The sequence below is a fragment of the Fistularia commersonii genome, chromosome 11 (genome assembly GCF_037954325.1).
Source record: "Fistularia commersonii isolate RoL2024-O1a breed Wild chromosome 11, RoL_Fcom_v1.0, whole genome shotgun sequence".
NCBI classification, from domain to species: Eukaryota; Metazoa; Chordata; class Actinopteri; order Syngnathiformes; family Fistulariidae; genus Fistularia; species Fistularia commersonii.
This window is the reverse complement of record NC_141294.1, coordinates 2,964,455-2,987,531: the sequence shown is the minus strand read 5'-3', so window position 1 is coordinate 2,987,531 and position 23,077 is coordinate 2,964,455. Positions and strand designations below refer to the sequence as shown.

Genomic DNA, 23,077 nt, shown 5'->3' with positions numbered 1-23,077 from the left:
CTGGCTTGGCCGTGTAGCCGGTATAATGGCTCTACAGTGATGAACTTGTACAGTTAAATGCTTAGTTACAGAAGGGATTCATAAAACTTAGAAGTGAAAATGACAGGAACCTCCTCCATAATTCATAGGCAGAAGGACGAGCATATGCCGGCATTTTTCAACTATACCAATTGCCTCTTTTACAAGAGGGATTTTTTTTGTTTTCTGTTTTTTTTAAAAAAAAAAAAAACCTTTTCACACCCAGCTGGATTTTGTGCGGATTCATGCCTTTAGGCATGTGGATGTAGCAAACACATTAGTGCAAGTTATTCCTGGCCATAAACAAACTTTACTGTTTTTTTTTTTCTTAGCAGCATGCAATGTTCTCCTCATTATGCCAAATTCTGCACATTTCTATAGAAGTTTAGGAGGCTAATTTTGTCAATTCTAAAATTGCACTCTCAACTGTCGCAATTTTAGCTGACTGCGTTGTTGTTTTTTTTTCATCCAACCAGGCATTTGTTAGATCTATTTTAAAGAGTCGTACAGACCAACGCACTATATTTTTTTTATAATAACAGCTCTATATTTCCATTTTTCTTAAACTGGATGGATTAAAAACTGCAACCCATCAGTCCGTTAGAAGATTCAGCCAAAGCAGAGGACCGACGACAAGATTTTTTCGCTCAATTTTAGCCATCAATCACAATCGTCGAGGTCGCACAAGTCATGGGAACAGTCGACGAGGCTCGTCTGCACACAAATCTGTTCATCTGTGAGAGGAACAGATCCGACTCCATCTCAGTCATTCAAAAACGTTAATTTCTGAGCTGAATCCGAACAGCGTCAGATGGTGTGGTGGTGAATTCTTGTCGAAATCTTCTTGTCTTGGCAACCGGGCTTGAGTTTCTTCACTTGAAGATGTTTCACGTCTCATCCAAGAGGCTTCTTCGGTCCTAATGACCGATGGGAAGTTTCCCAATATAACTGCAGGTGGCTTGTCGTGTGAAATGGCAGAATTGATCTGCGGACTCGGTATTTAAAAATATTCATAAGAATATTCTATTCTTGTCATTGCTATTGCAACTCTATTTATATTGTTATTTAGTTCTAGTTGTGTATTTTTCACCCTTACTGTTCCTTTATGTCGTCCATTACTATCCCTGAAGTTGTTGTTGCTTTTTTTTGGTGGATGACTTGCTATCTTCTGTCTCTCTGTTTATATTTATATTCATGTTTATTTATTTTTTTCTCATTTTTGACATATCTGTTACGCTGCTGTTACAAAGGAAATTCCCCTGTGGGAATCAATGAAGTTTATCTTATCTTCGGTGTAAGGGGGTTGTTATGCTAATGGTGGTGTTGTTTGTCGAAAGAAAAGAGCAACTTTATGGGATTACCTGGATTGGACTGTAAATAGGTAAAATAGGTAACGTGCGCATGAGCCTGAGTTAATGCGATCCAACAGGTTTCACTCCTTTGTTTATGTCTGTGGAGGCTCTCGGTCATCCAGGTCTTGGTGACTTCTTGTCGAAGTCTTCTTTTCCTGGCAACTGGACTTGAATTTCTTCACTTGAAGATGTTTCGCCGCTCATCCGAGAGGCTTCTTCAGTTCTTCAGAACTTTGCCTCTTTGATCCCTTCGATGCAAGCTGTTCTTCAGACCTGAAGAAGCCCTTCGGTTGAGCGGCGTGTGAAGAAATTCATGTCCCGTAGCCAAGACGAGAAGACTTCGACAAGAATTCCATTGTTTAGCTTTACCTACCGTAATTTCCGGACTATTGAGCGCACCTCAATATAAGCCGCACCGGCTAGCCGATCGCACTAAAACCGTCAAAGTCGTCTTCTTTGGTGCTGGATTTGAACGGACTCGGAATTTCCCCGGTCATTTCATCGGTCCGATGTGACGAGGATAAACGTTTTAGCGGCGTGAAGCTCGTTAGCTTCCCCCACCCAAAAAAGTCCATATATTAGCCGCATCGTTGTTTACGTGAAAGAAGTCGCGGCTTATCGTCCGGAAATTATGGTAATCACATTCCTTTCCAGGTAATCCCATAAAGTTGGTCTGTTGTTCCAACCAACGACACCACCATCATCATAACAACCCCGTTACACCTAGTTTCTGCAGATCAACTCTGCCATTTACACAACAAGCCATAACCATAACCTAGACCCGCCCAAAAGCCTGGCAGTTATTTTGGGAAACTCCCCACAGGACTGCAGAAGCCTCTCAGATGAGGGGGGAAACGTCTTCAAGTGAAGAAACTCAAGTCCCGTTGCCAAGATAAGAAGATTTTAACAAGAATTCACCATGACCTGGATGACTGAGAACCTTCACAGACGTAAACAAAGGGGTGAAACCTGTTGGATCACATGAACTGAGGCTCATGTGGACGTGCAGAAATAACAAAACAACAAAGTTAGCAGAGAAGAGGACCCACAAAGTGAAACTGGACATCGCTTGTTTGATTTGTGCAAACAATTGCAACAGAAAGCTGTTTTCTATCCATTCTTGTCTGTAGCTCTTGGAGAGATAGTCGCTCTTGAGAGGTCAGTCGGTTTGACCAATCATGTAGTCCGTGGTCTCTCATCAGTCTTTCAATATTTGTAAAACATGTAAAAAAAAGTCCAAACTGTATTTATGATTCCAGCAAAATCATGAATACTGTGAAAGTTGTGTTGTTTGTCCCCAGCTTGACACTAAGACCCAGTTTAGACCCAACTCACCTCTTCCAATCTTATCTATTCAATCTTCCACTTGGCAATTCAACTTGGGCCCAACTCCAGCTCCCCTTATCTGGTTGAAATTTCCCATTCCAGCGATAGGATGAGCATCATCTTTGGACATCTAATTGACTTTTTGGTAACATGTTAAAAATCAGTTCAGCTTTCACAAAAGTGTCTCATCATTCTTTGATTTCATTCTGCAGACCATATTCTATCATCCAAATGCAAAGCTATATGAGTGTTGTTTGTCGGAGACAGTGACCTAAATCTTCAAAATGTGCAGTTAGAGATACGAGTTCCAGGACGACCTGGAAAGGGATGGATGGATCTTTTCTAAAAGTCTCAGAGGCAAACTGCCAGTCATTGCGATAGTAATTATCAAGTCATCTCAAAGCTCCTGCGTCTCGGCTGTTTCCAACCGACGGTACTAACGTCTCGCTCGACTACCTGCCCCGGCGCAGAACAAGCAAAAAGATTACCCCGGTAAATAACCTTGATATTGCTTTATGAGTTCCTAAGACATTAGGGGTGTTGAACACGTCTGTTTTGCGCGTTCTTCACAATAATAAATGGATGGTAGAAGGATGCACTAAGACTAGATATCTGTAGCCGCTGAGGCGAGGGCCGGGGATTTTACCGAGCCCTCAGAGACCGAACGCTGAATGCATTTCAGTGTGTGAAGCCTTATTTGTGTGTTTGGATATTGCAAAACACCAAGCTGATGCCTCGCACCCTGAAAGACTCCAGAGGCAAACTTTGTTCTTCTGATCATCGCACACTTTTAATTGCTTGTCCTAGATTTGATGAGGAGTCATCCAGATCAGTCAATATTTTAGAGGAATGGTTTTTCAGCAGAGGTGAGGATGTCAGCAGAGCTGTGACCAGCAATAGCTTATCTAGCTTTATTTAAAAACATGCTATTTTGCATTCATAAGCATACCTCTAGTATCTCTATGCATTTACAATACTTTGAAAGGTGTCCCTGCATTTTAGGCGGCTTATAATAATAGAGACAAAAGAGGACCTCTACTGAACACCCATTTTCTGTTACGGGTGCAGCATTTTTACTCTGTTTCCTCACGTTTTAAACGTTTTTGTTGTGCGCGTCACTTATTTGTGCCTTTGCAGTGCTATTTGGCCAATTTGTGGTGTTCCAAACCTTGACCAGTGACATTGTTGAGATTTATGATGGATCCACAACAGATTCGGCCCTTCTTTCTTCCATCTACGGATCGCACTCAGGTAAAACCACTGCATATATTGAATATACGAGAAGAATAACGCGACCAACAATGACAATCATTTTTCCCTCTCGCTCGTATTCAGGAAGGATATAATGAAGGGTAGTTATGATGCATAATATATTGAAATTACCATTGAATGAGCCCACCAGGCACCAATTAAACCAACCAAAGCAAGCCAGCTGTTTATGAAATGTTGTCACACACAACTAGATTACACAGTGACACAATTTAGACAAGACCTACAAACCAATCGATGCTCTATTTCAATCTCTGATGCAACAATATTAAATACTTAAGATCAAAATTCAAGTACAAATCATATTAAAACTATGTCTAAATGAATGCACCATCTGTATCCTATTCTGAATAAACACAACTTACACGGGTCGTGTTTCAAAAGTAGTATTTGTGTATAATTTAGCTCGAACACCGCCGTTTAAACTATGTATGATAATTCTTCATTGATAAATGTTTCAGGAGAAACACTTCCTTTGAGTTCAGGAAACAAGATAACACTCAAGTTTACCACAAATGGAACAGATACAGCCAAAGGGTTTCATTTTGTCTACCAAGGTAAGCACTTTTTGACAGAAAAATTAGTTGTTTCGGTTTTGTTTCTAAGTTTTTGCTTAACCAATCAACGACTGCTCCATCGCCACCGTTCCCGGCCATGAACTTTAGCATAGCGGGATTAGCTCGTCACAGGACACATTATGGCAAAGCAGATAAACGTGAAGTTAACCGTTTTTCTCCGCAGTTAACCGCTCGCCCTTCTCACTGCTCAACATTCTGTACCAAAATATTGATTTTTTTTTTTCTTTTCCAAGCTGTCCCACGCACAAGTGCAACCCAGTGTAGCTCGGTCCCTGAGCCCCGCTTCGGGAAGCGAATCGGGAATGACTTTGGCACCGGTATGGCGGTCCTGTTTGAATGCAATCCAGGCTACACGCTACACGGGTCTAGCGCCATCAGGTGCGAGGCCGTGCCGAACGCCCTGGCCCAGTGGAACGGCACTGTGCCCACCTGTGTTGGTAAGTGTTTGCATTATCTAACCTTCATCTTACGCTCCACATGAGCGTACACACACACACACACACACACACACACACACACACACATGCTCACAATGATCTACAAAGATGGAGCAGGTGTCCGAAAATGATGGATGCCTGTTTTGTTTTTTTAATTCATTACTCGTCCTCATGTCTGTCGCCTATTTGAAATATGTTTTTGCCCGAGGTTGCTGCTTTGTAAATATAGCCTGAACCCTTCTGCACATTTTCTTCCTAAAAACAGCAGAAGGGCGTTTCAGTGTTTTGCCACGCTGATGGGAAAATGTAGAGCAAATGCATCCAAAATAAGCTTGAAAAGTAATGAGTCGCATAGTTCAATACGGGAGTTGAAGTAAGTTCCACTTGCGTCCTCCTCGTCTGACCGATCGAGGGTCAAAAGGACAAAATATATTCCAACTTATTTCTTTAAACCCAAGAAAAAATGTAAATAATGTTTCGTATTAGCTAGATTTAATCAAGCCGGAGGCTGTTCTGCAACCTTGTACTTCAGATACCTCACACGGACCCAGTGCATCATTCTACCTCTTTAAGACACATTAATAATTTGATGTCGTGTATTTGCTCATCACAAAGGCTTCATGCTGATCGCAGACGACCACAACAAACACCTGCTTTAGTGTTCACTTATAGGCATTTTGACATGGCAGACTTTTTACACACAATTATGTATGTCGTATTTATGCCGTTGTAGTATGGTGTATATTTGAACATTAAAATGACATCCAAAAAAAATCACAAATGCATCTTTTTACATCATTTACTTTTAATCAACAAGTCCGTGTGTACTTTTTCTCTCCCTACTGCAGATCTAACACACATGCACTTGTGTCTCACAATTTTTTCAAGACAAAATGTTCTTAAATTAATGTCGGATTTCAGCAAGCTGAAGAGAGTGGGACAGTCGTGCATTGTAGCATTCTAAACACAATTGTTCTATCTTGAAACCGAATCTTGCATCATTGTGTTCAACTTGAATAATGGGTATATTTTCATGGGACTTCAACATAAACAGTATATTAAATGATTCAAACATGTTATATTGAAACAGATTGCATCAAATTTCGCTTTTCCCATCCGCGTCGCTGTAACTGAGCATACATCCAGAGTATATTGTCTGTTTTTGTCTAATAATGGTCATAATCAAAACCTCTTTGCTGTGAAATTGACCAGGTCAAACCTACTAAATTAACGTAAGCCCTTCCAGTGGATACAGAAGATTTCTTTTGCACTTCATCAGGTTAATGCAAACGAACTGAAAATATGTCCTTTTTTTTTTTCGTTTCCTGAAGTAGTTTATTCACACTATAAACTTTTTAAATGACCTACTAAATCTAATGAAAATCACTGCCTTATCCCAGAAAATATTCATTCATTTCATTTTAAACATCTGCTCTTGTAAATTAAATATTCCGAGTAAGTGTTGGCAGTTCAACTTACTTCGATACTAAATCTTCACTAATTGCATAAAATGACAGCAACTGAAAAATTATAGGCTACGAATTTTCCCGGAGTCTCACCCTGGGCACCAACACCTGGGAATTGACTGAAATTGTAAACACAGGAATCTAAAGTTAGATTAAGAAAAATGTGACATAATAAATACACCAAAGTACTCGGGACAAGTTATTAAGCCTAAGGAAAAATGTTTTCTGGATTTATTTCATGTATTCAATATCAAAAACAATGATTTTTATTGATTAAAATATATATATATATATATTAATATTTTTTATTATTTAAAATGAATCAAGATATAGTTATGGCATAAAACCATAGTGTCTTTGCTACTAGTAGCTTCATTTTCAGGACTTTTCTTCCCTGAATAATTGAGGACTGCAACTAATGGAGGTCTGATCATGCGAAAATAATACTTTGCTATATACTCATGTTTTGAACTTAATTGTGCATAAAACAGATGTTGGAAACCCAGCAGGAAATTGTTAAATAGACACCAAGGTGACTGATAATTATAGCCCAGTCACTCACATTGGGTAAAGCTGCATTGATACTTGCCATCATATAAATAACAGAATCAGACGTGGAGTGAAAACGCGACATGCATGTTGAAATGATATGCACGTCAACCTCGAATTATATCCGTAGAAGAAAAAAAAAATCTCATTTTGGAATTGGCAGAGATGACCGAGCAAATTGTTTTTAGTTTGGCATATTACATGTAGAATGTATCCTATAAAAACGATATTAAAATGACAATCACCGTAGCATGATTGCTCCCGTGTCTGAATGCTGTAAAGTGCAGTATAATAGGAATTTTCTGTAATGTTACTTGAAATGAAAGGACGAGAGCTGTATCTCCAAATGTGTAGGAGGTAAACCTGTAAAATAACCATCCATTTTAAACGACGTTAATGGGAAAAATGCATTCGCTCGGCTTGCTCGGCTTTCAGGTGTGACATCTCATTGGTACTATATTGTCATTTAGCAGTTCAGAAATCAATGCATAAATTTGTAAACTACGATTTTGGATAGGTGTTTCTCAACAACTCCGCTGTATTTCTTAGTATCAATGCCGATTCTTCTCATATCAAAATGATAGCAGTTTATTAATATGTAATAGAAAATTCGAAAAAAAAAAAAAAAAAAAAATCAAAAAGTAGGCCGTTTTAGTTTTTCTTGCTTTTACTCTTAGGAAAAAAAAATAGTGGTTTAAGCCATATCTGATGACTACTTTGTTACTATAATAAAATACTATAATTTTTTTTTTTGTATTGTGTTTTCTGAAATACAGGTGGTTCTGGTGTGTCAGGCATGGTTATAACACACTTTTATTCTGTAAAAAAAAACAAAAAAACAACATCAAAATCGAGCTTTACTGGCTGAAAATGAGTCACCGCCATCTATCTCAAAAGTATTGAAGAAACTGTGCTTTTTTTTTATTTTATTTTGGTTTACTTATTATTTTCTGAACTACCGCCGGTTTCATATCACAACAATGAACACTTTCAGCAGCGTCTGGGCATCGACTCTAATCTAAAATATATTTATCAGGCCGAGGGCATGAAATATATGTTACGTGCCGGCCTTGTTGAAAAAGGAGACGCTGAGGGGGGTGACAACAATCCAAATTGAAATAGTTAAAATGTTCTGCAAGAGATAGAGTTCCACTTTGGAGGTGGGCTGTGTATCTCTGCGTGCAGCGACAGACACAAAGTTGCCACAACAGACCATTTGAACAAGGATGCATAATTTTATTTATCTAATGTAACTTAACTTTGCCACAACCGAGTTTTTGCTCTCGTTTTGATTCGACGTCTCTTCTCCAGTTCCCTGTGGAGGAGTGCTAACGGGACGCAGAGGTACTATACTTTCGCCTGGATATCCAGAGCCGTACGCCAACTATCTGAACTGTGCCTGGAAAATCACGGTTCCTGAGGGAGCCGGCATCCAAGTGAGTGGAACTAGATCAAGTGTCATGTCTAGTGACAATAAGGTTTCGCTGACAGATTAAGGACAGAAGACCAGTGAATATACTTATATATACGGTGATCCCTCGCTATAACGCGGTTTACTTTTCACGGTTTCGCTACTTCCCGGATTTGCACCGTGCATTGTGTTCTGCATTCTGATTGGCTAAAAAGTCACTCCGCTTCTTCTCTACCTGTGCGTCAATAACGTTGCAATTTAATGTGCACACGTACGTAAAACAGCTTGCCAAATTTACATGACGTACGTGCAAATTCTCTTGCAATTTCTCTAAAACCCATAATGTTGACAAAACGCTCTGGACCGACAAAAGGGCCCAAAAGGCAGCGGAAGATGCTATTTATTGCAGATAAAGTTAAACTTCTGGACATGCTAAGGGAAGGTAAAAGCTATGCGGCTGTAGGTCGACATTACGGAATGAATGAATCTTCCGTTCTTTCCATAAAGAAGGAAGAAAAATAATAAGGACGACAGCAGCGATGTATAATGGAGTATTTAATTGTATAATAATTGTTCTTTTTGGAACGTGACCCCCACGAAAAACAAGGGTATACTGTATATATATTATATATATAAGGTGTTTTTTCTGTTTTGTTTTTCATGTACCATTTTTCTTACATTTGTTTCAAGATGTCTTTCTTTTTTTGCAGATTCAAGTTGTGACCTTTGCCACCGAGCACAACTGGGATTCGCTCGATTTTTTCGATGGCGTCGATGGCAATGCCCCAAGGCTTGGTAGCTACTCAGGTAATTCGGATACGATGGAATTTTAGTCGACATCTCCCTCTTGAATTTCAATCAGACATCACAGAGGCCCAGCAGCAGACAAATGTGGTCATGGAGCTGATGACATTTGGCATGTCCTTTGAGAGCGCTGTCTGAAACCAGTTAAAGAAGTCAAAGAACAAAATACATCCCCCAGTGTTGCCTTAGGGCCCGTCTTAATGACAGCGGCAGTCTTGACACAGGATCCCGCTACAACCAGGCCATTGCATCCACAGCACAAGTATGGAAAAGAAAGTGGAAAAAAAAAAAAAAAATCAGATTAAAAGAAAAAAAAAAAAAATTAAATAGATAGATCTCGATATCATTGATATCAATTTCGATTCATCGTGGAGCGCACGATAATGCTTGAGTTATAGTTGATTTAGTGGCCATAACAGGGATGTCGACTTTGTGTTTGTAAAAATATTAATGGAGTGTATATTGAAGGATTTTACAGTAATCTGTCCAACCCATTGACAAGCCAGTAATGATTTGCCTCACGAATTGCATTATTTGAAAGTAGCCCTTTTTAGCACAGGAATGACGGAAAGGACAATCACGCAAATTAGTCTATGCCTTATACACCGCTCAAAAAAATAAAGGGAACACTAAAATAACATCCTAGATCTGAATAAATGAAATATTCGAATGAAATACCTTGTTCTTTACATCGTTGAATGTGCCCAACAACAAAATCACTCAAAAATGATCAATGGAAATGAAATGTATGAACCCACGGAGGTCTGGATTTGGAGTCGCACTCAAAATGAGAAGGAAAAACACACGACAGGCTGATCCAACGTTGATAAAATGTCCTTAAAACAAGTCAAAATGAATTGAACACTTGGACGCTAAGTTTCCTTTTCAAAGGGACGATGGTTAGTTTGACTGCACACCTAAGATTGTGTGTAAATTGAGTTTAGGGCAAATCTGTTCCTGAAGTAGCAATAAAGTCTGTGGTGGCTCAAATGGTAGCAGCGGTCGTCATGGAAACAAATATTCCTGGTTCGATTCCTGCGCCTGGCCAAGTGTTGTTGAGCAAGACGGCTCCTCGATTGCTTCAATGCAGCGAACAATTTTCAATGATTCTGCGCGTATAACCTCATTTTTCAAAATAATAGGGCTTTCGTCTTTCTTCTTATCAAAACTCCTTCCTCCGTGTTGGCGAGCTTTCAAAATGAAAAACAGCTAAATACTTTACGTTGCGTTTTACAGGTACAACGATCCCCCAACTACTAAACAGCACATCCAACAATCTGTACCTGACCTTCCAGTCCGACATCAGCGTATCTGCTGCCGGCTTCCATTTGGAGTACACAGGTATGAGGAAAGATGCTTGTTTGCTTATCTTTTTATTGTGTCCCCCTTTCTGCATAGAGACGAAACTAAGATAAGATAAGATAAGATAAGATAAGATAAGATAAGATAAGATAAGATAAGATAAGAACAACTTTATTAATCCCGAAGGAAATTGTTGTGCCAGAGTTACAGAAAATATAACAGTAATAAATAATAAAAAGAAAAGGCAGAATAAGAAATAAATAAACTATAAACTATAAAGTGTCTCAGTGAAACTATAAAGTGTCTTAGTAAACAAGTGATAAAACTATAAGTGTCTTGGTAACAAGTGAGGTAAGGAGTGCACAATAGTATGATAAAGGAAAAATTATCGTGTACTGTTATGAAATGAAATATTGCACAGTTCTGAATATTGCACAGTGAAATGAAATATTGCACAACTAGTATTTCTAATGAGTACTATGTTTTCTTTCTTCAGCCACATTCGTGCAACCTCAATCCTTATCATTTAGGAACTCAATTTTTTGCGTTGGGGCAAATTTGTTAAATAGCGTGCTGAACATTCCCATTGCACTAAAATAGAAGGAGTGAAGCTGGAGGAAGTGATTTACTGCCGCGTGACGTTTGTTGATGTTCTTTCTGGCGACACACGGTTTAGTCCGATGTAAGTCGTATTTCGAGTTGCTCTCCCGTCACCTTCTCATTGCCTGTTGGATCCTCTTTCAATAAGGAACAGGCAGATTTTCACCCGAAGTCTTGCTCATGAATTCCAATTCCGATGCACCCAAACTTCATAATGTTAAAAGCTTTTTATAGCCGTTGGTCCAAAACCGGATCGACCGGTCTGTTAATCACAAGAGACGAAAACACGTCTGTCTCGGCCGTCAGTCTCGTCGGTCGGTAAGCATCGCACCTCTTTTAAGAATTACCTCGCAGTTGTTGTTTCTCCCGGCCGATGTTTCGTCTCTGCAACATCCTCTTGTTTGGAACTGTTCCAAAGCGCTTTCTCTCGGTGAGCTTTTTCCTTTCTGCGCTGACCTTCACCGCCGCCGCGACCTACTGCTGAGCATCACTTCACTGCCTTCTCTCGCTGTCAGCTCTTCCCTCCGAATACGCGCTACACTTTGCCACAGTTATCCCTGCGCAACCCGTGCTTTTTTGACCCGTTTCCAGTAAAATCCTTTCCACTCTTCCTCCAGCCGCTATTTCATCACACTAAGTTGGTCCCTTTAAGTGGCGCCCGTTGGTGAACATTTCCATCAAATAACGTTGCTTCCTTAACGCGCCGCATGTGTGGAGTATCCCGTCCATTCTTGTCTTCTAGTTTCATCGTCCGTGTCTACGTTTCTGTTTTCACCCTCAATTTCTTGTCAGACACTTTCACTGACAAATTAAATCACAATTGCACCTTACGATGCACACTCACTTTTTAATAAAGCTATGTATCCAGTATGGCATTTGAATGACAGGGTATATTAAGTACAGTATGCTTCTTGGTGATTACCCAGAGAAAATTACCAACTGACACGACGCCTCACGTCTGCGTTGTGCATCTTTGTATGAGGCACTTGTAGTATGTCACAGCAGGCCGTCTTTTGCAACAGCGGTGTGACTTTTATAGCTATGTTTCTATCCACACTGGGAAAAGTGTCAAAATTAAATTAAAGGTTTTGGATAACAAGAAGCAGGGCGAAATCTTGGCGTGGAGTTTTTCATTAAAATCGCCAGGTTTTTGAATCAACCTCTTTACATACAGATGAGTGAAAAACGATGTTTTTTTGGTGACGTGCACACAAATCAGCCAGGTAGGTCAGTATGTGCAATAAAAATAGTCAAATAGTGTACTCACATGGGTTAACTGTTATCGCGTGAGCAATGAGAAATGCCAAAAAGAGTAAGATTTATAGAAATGTGCTGAAGTAGCAGTCAGTGTTGTTTATAATACATGTTAAGGGTTATCAGGTCAGTCAGTTAAAGACAAAAATGTATTAGTTTCCACTGCAGCCTTTGAACTGAATTATTCTCGTCAAACAAATGTTTTAATTGAACATGTTTGGATCAGTTATGGATCACTTTGCTTGTGTCTGAATGGGTGATTCGTTTATATTTGTCAATGCTGAGACACCCATATAAACGTTCCAGTATGAAATCCCCAAATGAAAATAACAAGAAAAAAAGTAGAGCTAAAAAGATCTAATTGTATTAGTCTGTTAAATGTAAAGTATTTTCTCCCATTTCAACGAACCACCATAGTATCTAGGAAGTGGCCAATTGATAAAGTCTGTATCATATGTAATTATTCAACAAACAAATGAGAAATGTGAATGAATCAAACATTTTATTCATAAGTTTCACTCTAATGACCTTTCATTACTGCTGCAGGTTAATTCACCTTTTTTACAGTTCTTGAAAAGTGAGCTACTAACTCATAGTTGATTGTAAGAGGAAACACATTATTGGAAAACACATGATCTAAAAACTTCATATCTCTCCTCAGAATAAAGCCTCATACTGTTTGAATATTGTCAATATATTATTTGGTGCAATTTATTAAGAGATAAGATAAACTCTATTGATCCCCATAGTGGAAATTCCTTTGTCACGGCAGCGTTACAGTTATAATGTCCAAAAATAAAGAAAGTAAAATAAATATACATATAAATAGAGAGACAGAAGATAAATAGACAGCAGCAACAACAACATCAGGGATAATTATGGACAACATAAAGAAACAGTGAGGGTGAGAAATACACAACCAGAACTAAAAACAATATAAATAGAGCGACAATAGCGATGAATAAGATGAATAAACAAAAATATAGGCAGGATGTGTGCGGGCTGGGACAAACAAGGATAAGAGGGACAAATAACTTTTCCCTTCTCTGACCAGTTTGTAACAAAAAGTGTGACGATCGCAGAGTTGTCTAAACATAAACATTTATTGTTTTCCAGAAAGCCACACATAACCAAAAATTAACCCTTTCTGGGATCTTGACAGGAAAAAAAAAAAATCTGAAAATAAATAATAATATCATTAATGAAATAAATAACACTATTTATGAAATAGATAATAACCAAAAACCCTTTTCAAGTTTTTCACAGATAAAAAACATTAACTTTCTTGCAGACCCAACTGTTTGCAGCTCTCTCATATCAAATTGAAAGCAAGCAGGCTATGAAACCCAACTGATACCAGCACCTACCAAGTTAAATAAACCTACTAGGTTAAATACACCGCATTCTGAATGTATTTTTCTCTTACCTAATCTTTTCCCCGTTATTCCGTGTTATTTGACAGGGGTGTGTCCAGGATTTTTTTTTTTTTATTTTTTTTTTGAGGGAGGGGTTTCAGATGAGGCACACACTGCGGAAGGGTGGACTAGAATGTTACGTTCTTTGCATGTACAAGTCACGATCACGTGGCCAGAGTTAAAAAAAAAAAATTGTAATGCATCTCTGGTATTGTGCGGGCAAAATCTGGCGGCGGGCCGTATCCGGCCCCCGGGCCGTAGTTTGGGAACCGCTGATTTATATTGTTCATACACATTGTTAACATGGCTTTCAGTCTTCCATTTTTGATAACTTCTTCTTGCACTTTCCACTTTCTGCTATGAGTGGTTGAAATGTCTTCACCGTGGGACGGTTAAATGAATATTCTATTCTTAATAAAGACAAGAACCTCTAAATGTTGTTGTTTTCCTGCAACATTGCATATAGTATTTGATTTATCTGTCGGCTGTTTTTATCAGCGTGTGTTGATTGTCCCGTATTCAGCTATTCCTTGAGTTAAGTGAAAGGAGTTGCTAAGTGATCATGCACTCTGTCTGATGCTTTTTTTCTCGGAGAGAGCACGAGGATGCTCCTTTCATCGTCCCCTTTAAAGTTAGCAGATCCAAGTCTGAATCATCATTGAACGTAGAGTGCAATCAGTGGCGGATTCTCTGTTGAGACCGCTATGCTGGTTTAACCCCTAGCTGTTCCACAAGATGTACATTAGTGGGAGTTCAAAGCAGGGACTCTGCAGCTCTCCACTGGAAGCAAGTTCAGAGTGGGACCATAGCTGGAGGCTGCACGCAGCTAGGAGCTTCAGTGGACGGGCAAATCCACCAGTGAGCCAGTGAAGAAAAAGAGCTTATATCCATCCACTCCCACAGTTATGGCTGAAAAAATAAAGAAGTTGTAGGTATGCGATGCCTTTCGGGGGCGTAACCTTTATTTCATAGCTTCATTCTCACTCACAATGACGGCCAACTATAGATGTTTATTCTTTGGTCCCCTACAAAGTTGCTTGCATGGGTTCTGTGATAGTTGGCAGTAGGCGGATCTTGACGAGGGTTCAATTCCCCGCCACGTTCTACGTTTAACCTTCTGTGTGTGTTCGACTACTAGTATTACCACTTTTTCACAACAGTCTCTGACAAATTACAGGTTTCGAAAATGGTTTTGATGCTGAAGTGCTGTGAATAACTGTTGCAGATGAAGATCTCTCATCCTAATTTTTTTTTTTCATTTTTCCATTATCGATAAAAATGATATTTTGATTAATACAAACTCACTTCATTGAAAAATTTAATACTCTCACATGATGTCATCAGCTCTGCAATTATTTCCGCCATTGCAAAATCTAAAATATTCACTTTTCATCAACCTTATCATTGAGCGATCGATTAACGTTCCTTCATGTCGCGTTTCTTTTTTTCCATTTTACACCCGGAAACAAAAATAAACGTGATAAGTCAGTTCTCTAAATCAATGAAACGAATGATTTCAGTTTTTCAGACTTGTACTTTTAGCCTCACTCTACACCAACGAAAACATTTTCTTTTCCTGCCCACTCTTCTTGTTGTCCCATGGTGCCTTCTGCTGTGCTGCTTGGAGGTCACTGAGTCTTCCCACTCAAATATCCTCTGTTTGCAAGCGATATAGAATTACCACCAGTGATCCAGTGCGCTGATATATTGCCAATGATTTGGTGCAAAAACGCAGTTCAAAACACTCGCATTTGTTAAGAAACGGCAAATCTTTGAGTGAATTTTGTTCCAGGTTCCAGGTGCATTTGTGTGTGATTGTTTTTCTTTTTTTTTTTCTCCAAAATTTCACCTCCAAGCCTCATTTATGCTCAGAGGAAAACTTTTAAAGGCATAACCAATATGTTATTGTCCTATTTGATTGATATTTGTACCAGGTGTATAAATACCGTATTTTCACGACTATAAGGCGCACATAAAAGTTTTAGGCAAAATGTGCAGTGCGCCCTATAGTGCAGTGCGCCCTGTGTGTGTTATTGTTGTTAGGCGGGCGTAGTAGAGAACACCATGAGAGCGTTATAGGGGAAAGTGTTAATTGTATATAGAAGAACGGGTATGTGCGTTACGCAGAACATCGTTGTTTTAACAATCCCGATAACATCGCCGACAAACACATCCAGCCCGGCCACATCACCAACATGGACGAGGTGCCGCTCACTTTGGACGTCCCGGTGAGTCACACTGTGGAGAAGAAGGGGACCAGCACGGTAGCGATACGCACAATGGGGTACGAAAAGTCTTCTTGGAGACCACAGTTTCACTTAGAGCGGGAGGCAGTGCCGGGCGAGTTACGCCACAATTTGCGAATGGATTGTAGGTGCTCGGGCTAACGTGTCTGCTGGCACTTTGGTTCGAGCTTTCGCGAAAGCCGGCATCATTTCTGAGGAGCCGCATGGAAAGTGATTCTAAGAGTGAAGAAAGTGAACCTGACATGTTTGATGGAGATTTAGAAAAACAGAGGATGAAGACTTCGATGGGTTTGATTGATGACGATTACCGGTAAAAAAATGTGAATACCAAACTCAGTTTTGCTCCTACTCTATTTTTAAGCACACTTGTATGCTTGTGTGTGTGTTGTTGCTGTAAGGCGGACGTAGTAGAGGACAGCATGAGAACATTAAAGGGGAAGTGTGGGCGTGGATTGTATATAAAACCCGCGCCTTATAATCAGGTGCGCCTTATAATCAGGTGCGCCTTATATGTGTGTGTTAAATACAGTAATGGCACACATAACTGAGACTTCACCTTTTAGTACGGTGTGCCTTATGGTCGTGAAAATACGGTAATGGTAATAATCAGCACATCCTAGTTTGTATATAATTTAAAAAAAAAAAAAAAAACTTGCAATCGTAGGCTGCCGTTGTTGTTTACGTCTGGGTAGTGACGTCACGAGGTTGAACTGCGCTCTGTCTCATTCATTTTAACCGTATGGTGCAAAAAAAAAAAGCCATCTGTGCAGTCCTTCCCCATTTGAACCTGAGGAGGATAACGCTGAAAACTGAAGTCAAAATGAGCTTCAAGATAAAGACGTGGCAAGAGTCAGCAAAAATTGCTGACGTGCATGTGGCAACTGCGTTGCTAGGCTCACAGCGAGAGCGTCTGCTGTCAGGACCTCCACTTTTTGTCATCCTGCTGACTGACCGGGTGGCTTGTCGTCAGCTTTCTCCGTCTTTCGTCACCAGATGCCACTCCTGCAGTGGCGGGTTGTTGAAATCCTCCAGCCTGTTTTGCCTGCGGCGTTTCTTTGAGCGAGATTCACTCGTTTCCTGCGGACCTTTTGTATGCTTGTGGAAAATAAAACTGTAGGCACTGAATTTGGCTTTAGTATCCTTTTAAAACTAGCAGCACCCAGGAGGTCTCTTAACAGCTTAGCTCGGCCAAATTCGTCCAATGCATCCGGAGCGGAGTGATGAGATCCTTAGGAAGTTGCGTCCATTCACAAGCTATTTCCAACTCCTTTTTTCTCAGTTCTTTTTTTTTTTTCCCCTGGGACTGGATATTGCAGCCAAAAGCAGCGAAAGTTAACATGAGCAACATGTACACATCATCAACCCAGCATGCATTGCGGTAGTAAAACAATAGATGTGCCGGTAAGTTAAAATATGGGTTATAAATTGCGATTTTTAAAGAAATAATTCTTCATGCTTTTTCAACAAAGCGTTCCAGTAGGAAACAAATGTTAAAGCATATTTATGTTAGTTGGTCCTCCCAGGCTTTAAATATATATGAAATGCATTGAAATGAGAATTTGAAAAACACATTTGATATCAGGTTGCTTTAAGAAAAAAAAAAAAAATATATATATATATATATATATATATATATATATATATGTAGCGTTTTAGTCAGTTAAAACACCTAGTTGATGGTAAAATGTCTGATTAATAAACAATAGTTGTTGTTGGCCACAGCCACACCACACAATACAACTTACTGTTCCCACTAAATTCCAGGTAAAAAAAAAACAAAACAGAATAATAATGATAAATGTAGTGATAATTATAGTAACTCTTTTTTAATTCATGCATTTTTCAATTTAGGCTAGCCTCTCAGGTCCTTGTGTTAATTTCTTTCCTCATTGTGGTTAAATGCCTTTGTTGACTAATACTTCTATAATCGCAATGTGATGCAACGATCGACGAGATCGCTTCAAATAAAATTTACAAATCTTTTGAGATAACAATAGTATAATCGATACAGAGCCTGTGCAACATATTAGCATGTAGCATAGTAGCATATAACAAGTTTTGATATTGTCTTATGTGTACATGAAAATATTTTTGTCCAAAAGATGTTCTCAAGACCTCGTATCAAATGTTTGAATCTTTTAAGACTGATTTTTACGTCCAGTGGGCGGAAGAATGATCGCTGCATACACTTGTGTGTTGTGGCTCTGTCCTAAGCAATAGGTTTGGATTCATGTCCAGAACCACTGTCTCCAAGTAATGGTCAAAAAGTGGGAGATCGCTACACGGTGGGGGACATGGTTTCCTTCCAGTGTGATCAAGGCTTCTCCTTACAGGTGGGTGAACGTTTCCACGCCCGGTAAAGATAAAATCCCGTACCCCAATGCATGACTTTCTCTCGGCGGCGTTACGATGTCCTTATTCTCTAAATTTGAGTGAGTTTAAGAATCACGCAGACAGATCGGGGGTAAATAGGTACGTGCAAACGCAGAAGTGAGAATTTATCTGTTCCTGCATTATGTTTGCCACTAAGCATGTGTATTCTGTGTATGTGCTTATCTACTTGGAAGTAAGTGTTATGTTTATGTGCTACAAAGCAGCTTTAACTTCTGCCAGTACTTGTGCTGCAGAGTTTTGAGCTGCAGAACCTTCTAAAGCCACAGGCGATGGATTGTGTTAACAGTGGCTTCACTAATCCCACACCGATTTTCCTTCCTAGATCAGGCATTCACTACTGTTCACATTCTCTCTGGACCAACCAGCCAAAACCTCAGGCTGTATCATAACACCAGAAAAAGACTAGAGGCCGCTGTAAAATCAAAAGCACATGCGTAGATAAGTATCTTTGTATAAAGGTGCAGGACAGGTACAATTGCAATTGAACATGTTGGCTTTTTGGATGTCAACTTGGTCACTGCCAAGATACGCCATATGGCCAAAAGTACTCGCTCACCTGCCTTGAGTGGAATATGAACTTAAGTGACATCCCATTCCTGATCCATAGGGTTCAGTAAGACGTGGGTCCACCCTTTGCAGCTAGAACAGCTTCAACTCTTCTGGGAAGGCCGTCCACAAGCTCTCGGTCTTCGCTCTGATTCGTCCCAAAGGTGTTCTGTAGGGTTGATGTCGGGGCTCTGTGCAGGCCGCTCAAATTCTGTCATCCATGTCTTTATGGACCTTGCTTTGTGCACTGGTGCACGGTCACGTGGGAAAGGGAAGGGTCCAGCTCCAAACTGTTTCCACAAAGTTGGGACCATGGAATTGTCCAAAATGTCTTGGTATGTTGAGGCTCCTGAAAGACAAGACCACACCACAATCCCTCCCTCCACCAATCCAGACATGTAGCCTTCTCCCGGCAACCGCCAAACCCAGACTCGTCCATCAGACTGCCAGATGGAGATGCACGATTTCTCACTCCAGAGAACAAATCTCCACTGCTCTAGAGTCCAGCGGCGGCGAGATTTACGCGGCTGCGTCCGATGCTTTGCATTTCACTTGGTGACGTGTGGCTTGGATGCAGCCGCTCGGCCATGAAAACCCATTCTGTGAAGCTCTCTGCGCTCTGTTCTTCAGCTCATCTGAAGGCCACATCAAGTTTGGAGGTCTGTAGCCATTGACTCTGCAGAACGTTGGTGACCTCTTCGCACTCTGCGCCTCAGCATCCGCTGACCCCGCTCTGTCAGTTTACATGGCCGAACACATGGTGGCTGAGTTGCCATCGTTCCCAAACACTTCCATGCTCTTGTAATCCAGCTGATTGTGGGATGTTTAGGAGCGAAGAAATGTCTCGACTGGATTTGTTGCACAGGATGCATCCTATCACAGCTTTACACTGGAATTCTCTGAGCTCCTGAGAGCGACCCATTCTTTCACGAATGTTTGTAAAAAGTCTGCATGCCCAGATGCTTGATTTTACACACCTGTGACCATGGAAGTGATTGGAACACCTGATTCCACATTTTTTTCTGTGGGTGAGCGAATACTTTTGGCCATATAGTGTGTGTGCCCATTGATTTTGGCAAGAGTTGATACTGCAAACTAAAGTTCATGATAGTCAGATTGAAACTACTGGAGCACAATTATATATTTCATTTATTATAAAATGTCATCCACTTACAAGCTTTTATATCAATTTACTTATTATTTACATATGTGTTGTGCTTGTACACTAGCAAATACAGTTTAAGGGTTGATTTTTGCCGGACCCTCAAGTTACTAGCAAGAAGCGAGTGGCCCTTTTAGAGTAGGTTTTGTAAATAAAAAAATAGGTTTTTAAGTAATTGTAGATTGACAGCACATTAAGAAAATGCGCTGGTGCCACCTCAGTTTGATCTACTGATAAAATATATGACATTATGATAATTATTACATACTTTTATAAATATTATGTTGAACATGATTTTTTCTGAGTATTTGAGTTTAATTACATTTGTTTGTGCTGTTTTTTTCTTCCCCTCACAGGGGAAAGCATATATTACTTGCATGCCTGGCCCGGTAAGAAGATGGAATTACCCCGTACCTCTGTGTTTAGGTAATGTATCACCTTCTACATTGTGACACATCCTAATCAAGGGCTTTCAGTAAGGTGATCTTTAGATGACCAAGCAATATTTTCTTTTATCTTCTGTCTTGTGCATTTTTCCAAATACTATTTTCTAAATGCATCTTTTATGCAGCCTTGGCCATATTGTATATTTCTCCCGTAATCTGTCCATCTGACAAGGCCAGAAAGAAACACAAAGGGTCCATCAAAGGACTTGCACTGTTAACTGAAAACAATCTCTCTGGTTTACGTTCACGCTAGCGGGATGATGGGTGGCTTTGACTGCTTGCCAACTGGGGGTGATCCATTGTGAATTTTTCTTTTTTTTTCTTTTTGTGGAAAATCAATGTGCCTCTGCATCATCTTAGGGCATTGCTTTATTTTGATGGACACGATTAAGGCCCATAGACACCCCTGATAATTTGTTTGGTGGTTACTGTCACTGTAATTGATTCTAGAGATCGTCAGGGTGCGGCAATGATCTGCTGCTTCTAATTAGACGTGCACAAACATGCACGCTCTTTCACTCGACATAAAACCACTAATGCATTCTTACAAAACAAACCATGCACCCGCTGCACTCATCATGTCAATATTCCGCCCTTGGGGTTTTTCATGGTTCACTTTAGACGTACATCTCAGCTTTGTTTTTCACAGGGCTTTTCTTGCTCATCTATGTTAGCAGGTTAGCTCGTTTTTTTTTTTCCCCCTCATTTACAAAACCGTATGTGTGTCTTTACCCCCAGAACCTGGGATCTGTATTCACTTTGTCGCTAAAACACTCACATCCGAGTGGTTGAACAACACTTTTTCATCATTCTCATGAGTACATCCTCTTCTTTTAGATTTTAGTTTATACACAAATGGGTCAAGCAGGTCTCCACAAACAGCAGCGGCACAATCAAATCCCAAGATGGTTACCGGCTAATCATTGGTTCTGTTGATAGTCCCCGGAGAATTTGCAGCGATACTTGCGTTTCAAGCAATTTGCCACATAAACGAGCCTTTCGGGCTCGGTTGTAGCAAAAAAAAAAAAAAGGGGAATTATTTAGTTACGAGTTAGCATGATTTCCTCCTGTGGCTGTTTAAGCATTACTCCTGGGTTTTATATAAGAGCAGGGTATGCTCCCCCGAGAAATGGGGATGTGTAATCTTCAGAACAAGCCGAAGTGTCAAAGTAGACAGGAGCGGGGTCGGCGGCGAGGCGGCGAGGGGGGGATCCAGCGGGTCGGTCAACCCAACAATACTGCAGAACCAAATTGTGCTGCCGCGCAGGATATTGACTTCCCCATTTATTTTAATTTAAAGCACGACCAAATGTGTCTGAATCTCTTATCGTTTCACAGCTGAAGCGTGCACGCACAGGCACTTTGCTCTTTGCCCACCCTCCATATTCAACACCGCGGTCATTACCTGCCCGCTCCTCACATTGAGCCGTTCTGCTGGGAAGTGATATGTTCTTTCCCCTTGGTTGCTCTCCCTCAGCTCAGTGTGGCAGCACTATGACAGACTTCAGCGGCGTCATCCTCAGCCCGGGCTTTCCAGGGAATTACCAGAGCAGCCTGGACTGCAACTGGAGAGTTCAGCTCCCCATCGGCTTCGGTCCGTCTCCCTCGCTTCCCCGTTCACCTCTTCCCCCTTACCTCCTCTTACATAAGTTGCTCGAAACAAACCAACTTTCATCGATTTCGATTTCCGATCGTTTCTCATTCTATAATTCTCTCTTTCTTTTAGGGATCCATTTGCAGTTTCTAAATTTCTCCACTGAAGCGGTTCACGACTACCTGGAAGTGCGAAGCGGGGGCTTGGAGACGGGAACTGTGATTGACCGCTTCAGTGGTTCAGTCGTGCCCAACTCTCTTTTCAGCACCACACATGAAACCACTCTGTTCTTCCACAGCGACTACTCCCAAAACAAGCCTGGTTTCCATATTGTCTACCAGGGTGAGTTGCTAAGATTACTACTTGTGGTAAAGATAAAATTGGCAATGCTTTAAATGCGAGAGAGCATTGACTGCTAAACAGATTCTCTGAGTGAGCTGCCATGATTACAGGAAAAAAAAAAAAAAAGAAGTGAAAGGCCGTGCATTATTCTTGTGTCTCTTCATTCTGGAAATCCACGAGCAAATCCCTGCACGACTCGCACAACTCAGATAAAACAATTATCTTAATTGGTCCTTTATGGGAAAATAGAAAAAGAGCTTTCCGGTGTTTTCTCATTTCGCCACTCCGGTGCACATCCCGACACGAAGCAGAAGCTGCCGTGCATCATGACCCAGAGGCGTGACCAGAGAGGCTAAACCAGGGCTGGGAAATTATTTTGGCAAGCGGGCCACATTTCTTATTTAATTTTTTATGCGCAGGCCAACTTGTTGAACAAAATGAAAGTTGCAATTTAAATATTTCATTTTTTTGGTATTTTATTTCAATTTTAAAATCATTAGTGAGAATATAAATGCACCGACCGACATTATTTTGGAAAAAATATTATAGGAAAAAAAATTAAAAAG

At 40.3% G+C, this 23,077-nt stretch overlaps 1 protein-coding gene across 1 annotated transcript in view; it reads left to right on the top strand.

Annotated features, from left to right (window-relative positions):
• LOC147229209 (CUB and sushi domain-containing protein 3-like) overlaps positions 1-23,077 on the top strand; it is a 229,753-nt gene that overhangs the window by 128,686 nt on the left and 77,990 nt on the right. The window contains exons 32-41 of the mRNA XM_086156075.1: positions 3,834-3,947; positions 4,427-4,522; positions 4,777-4,980; positions 8,307-8,431; positions 9,117-9,213; positions 10,447-10,551; positions 18,242-18,360; positions 20,486-20,555; positions 22,053-22,169; positions 22,302-22,511. Coding sequence (XP_086012201.1) covers positions 3,834-3,947; positions 4,427-4,522; positions 4,777-4,980; positions 8,307-8,431; positions 9,117-9,213; positions 10,447-10,551; positions 18,242-18,360; positions 20,486-20,555; positions 22,053-22,169; positions 22,302-22,511 — 1,257 coding nt within the window. The remainder of the gene's footprint in view (positions 1-3,833; positions 3,948-4,426; positions 4,523-4,776; positions 4,981-8,306; positions 8,432-9,116; positions 9,214-10,446; positions 10,552-18,241; positions 18,361-20,485; positions 20,556-22,052; positions 22,170-22,301; positions 22,512-23,077) is intronic.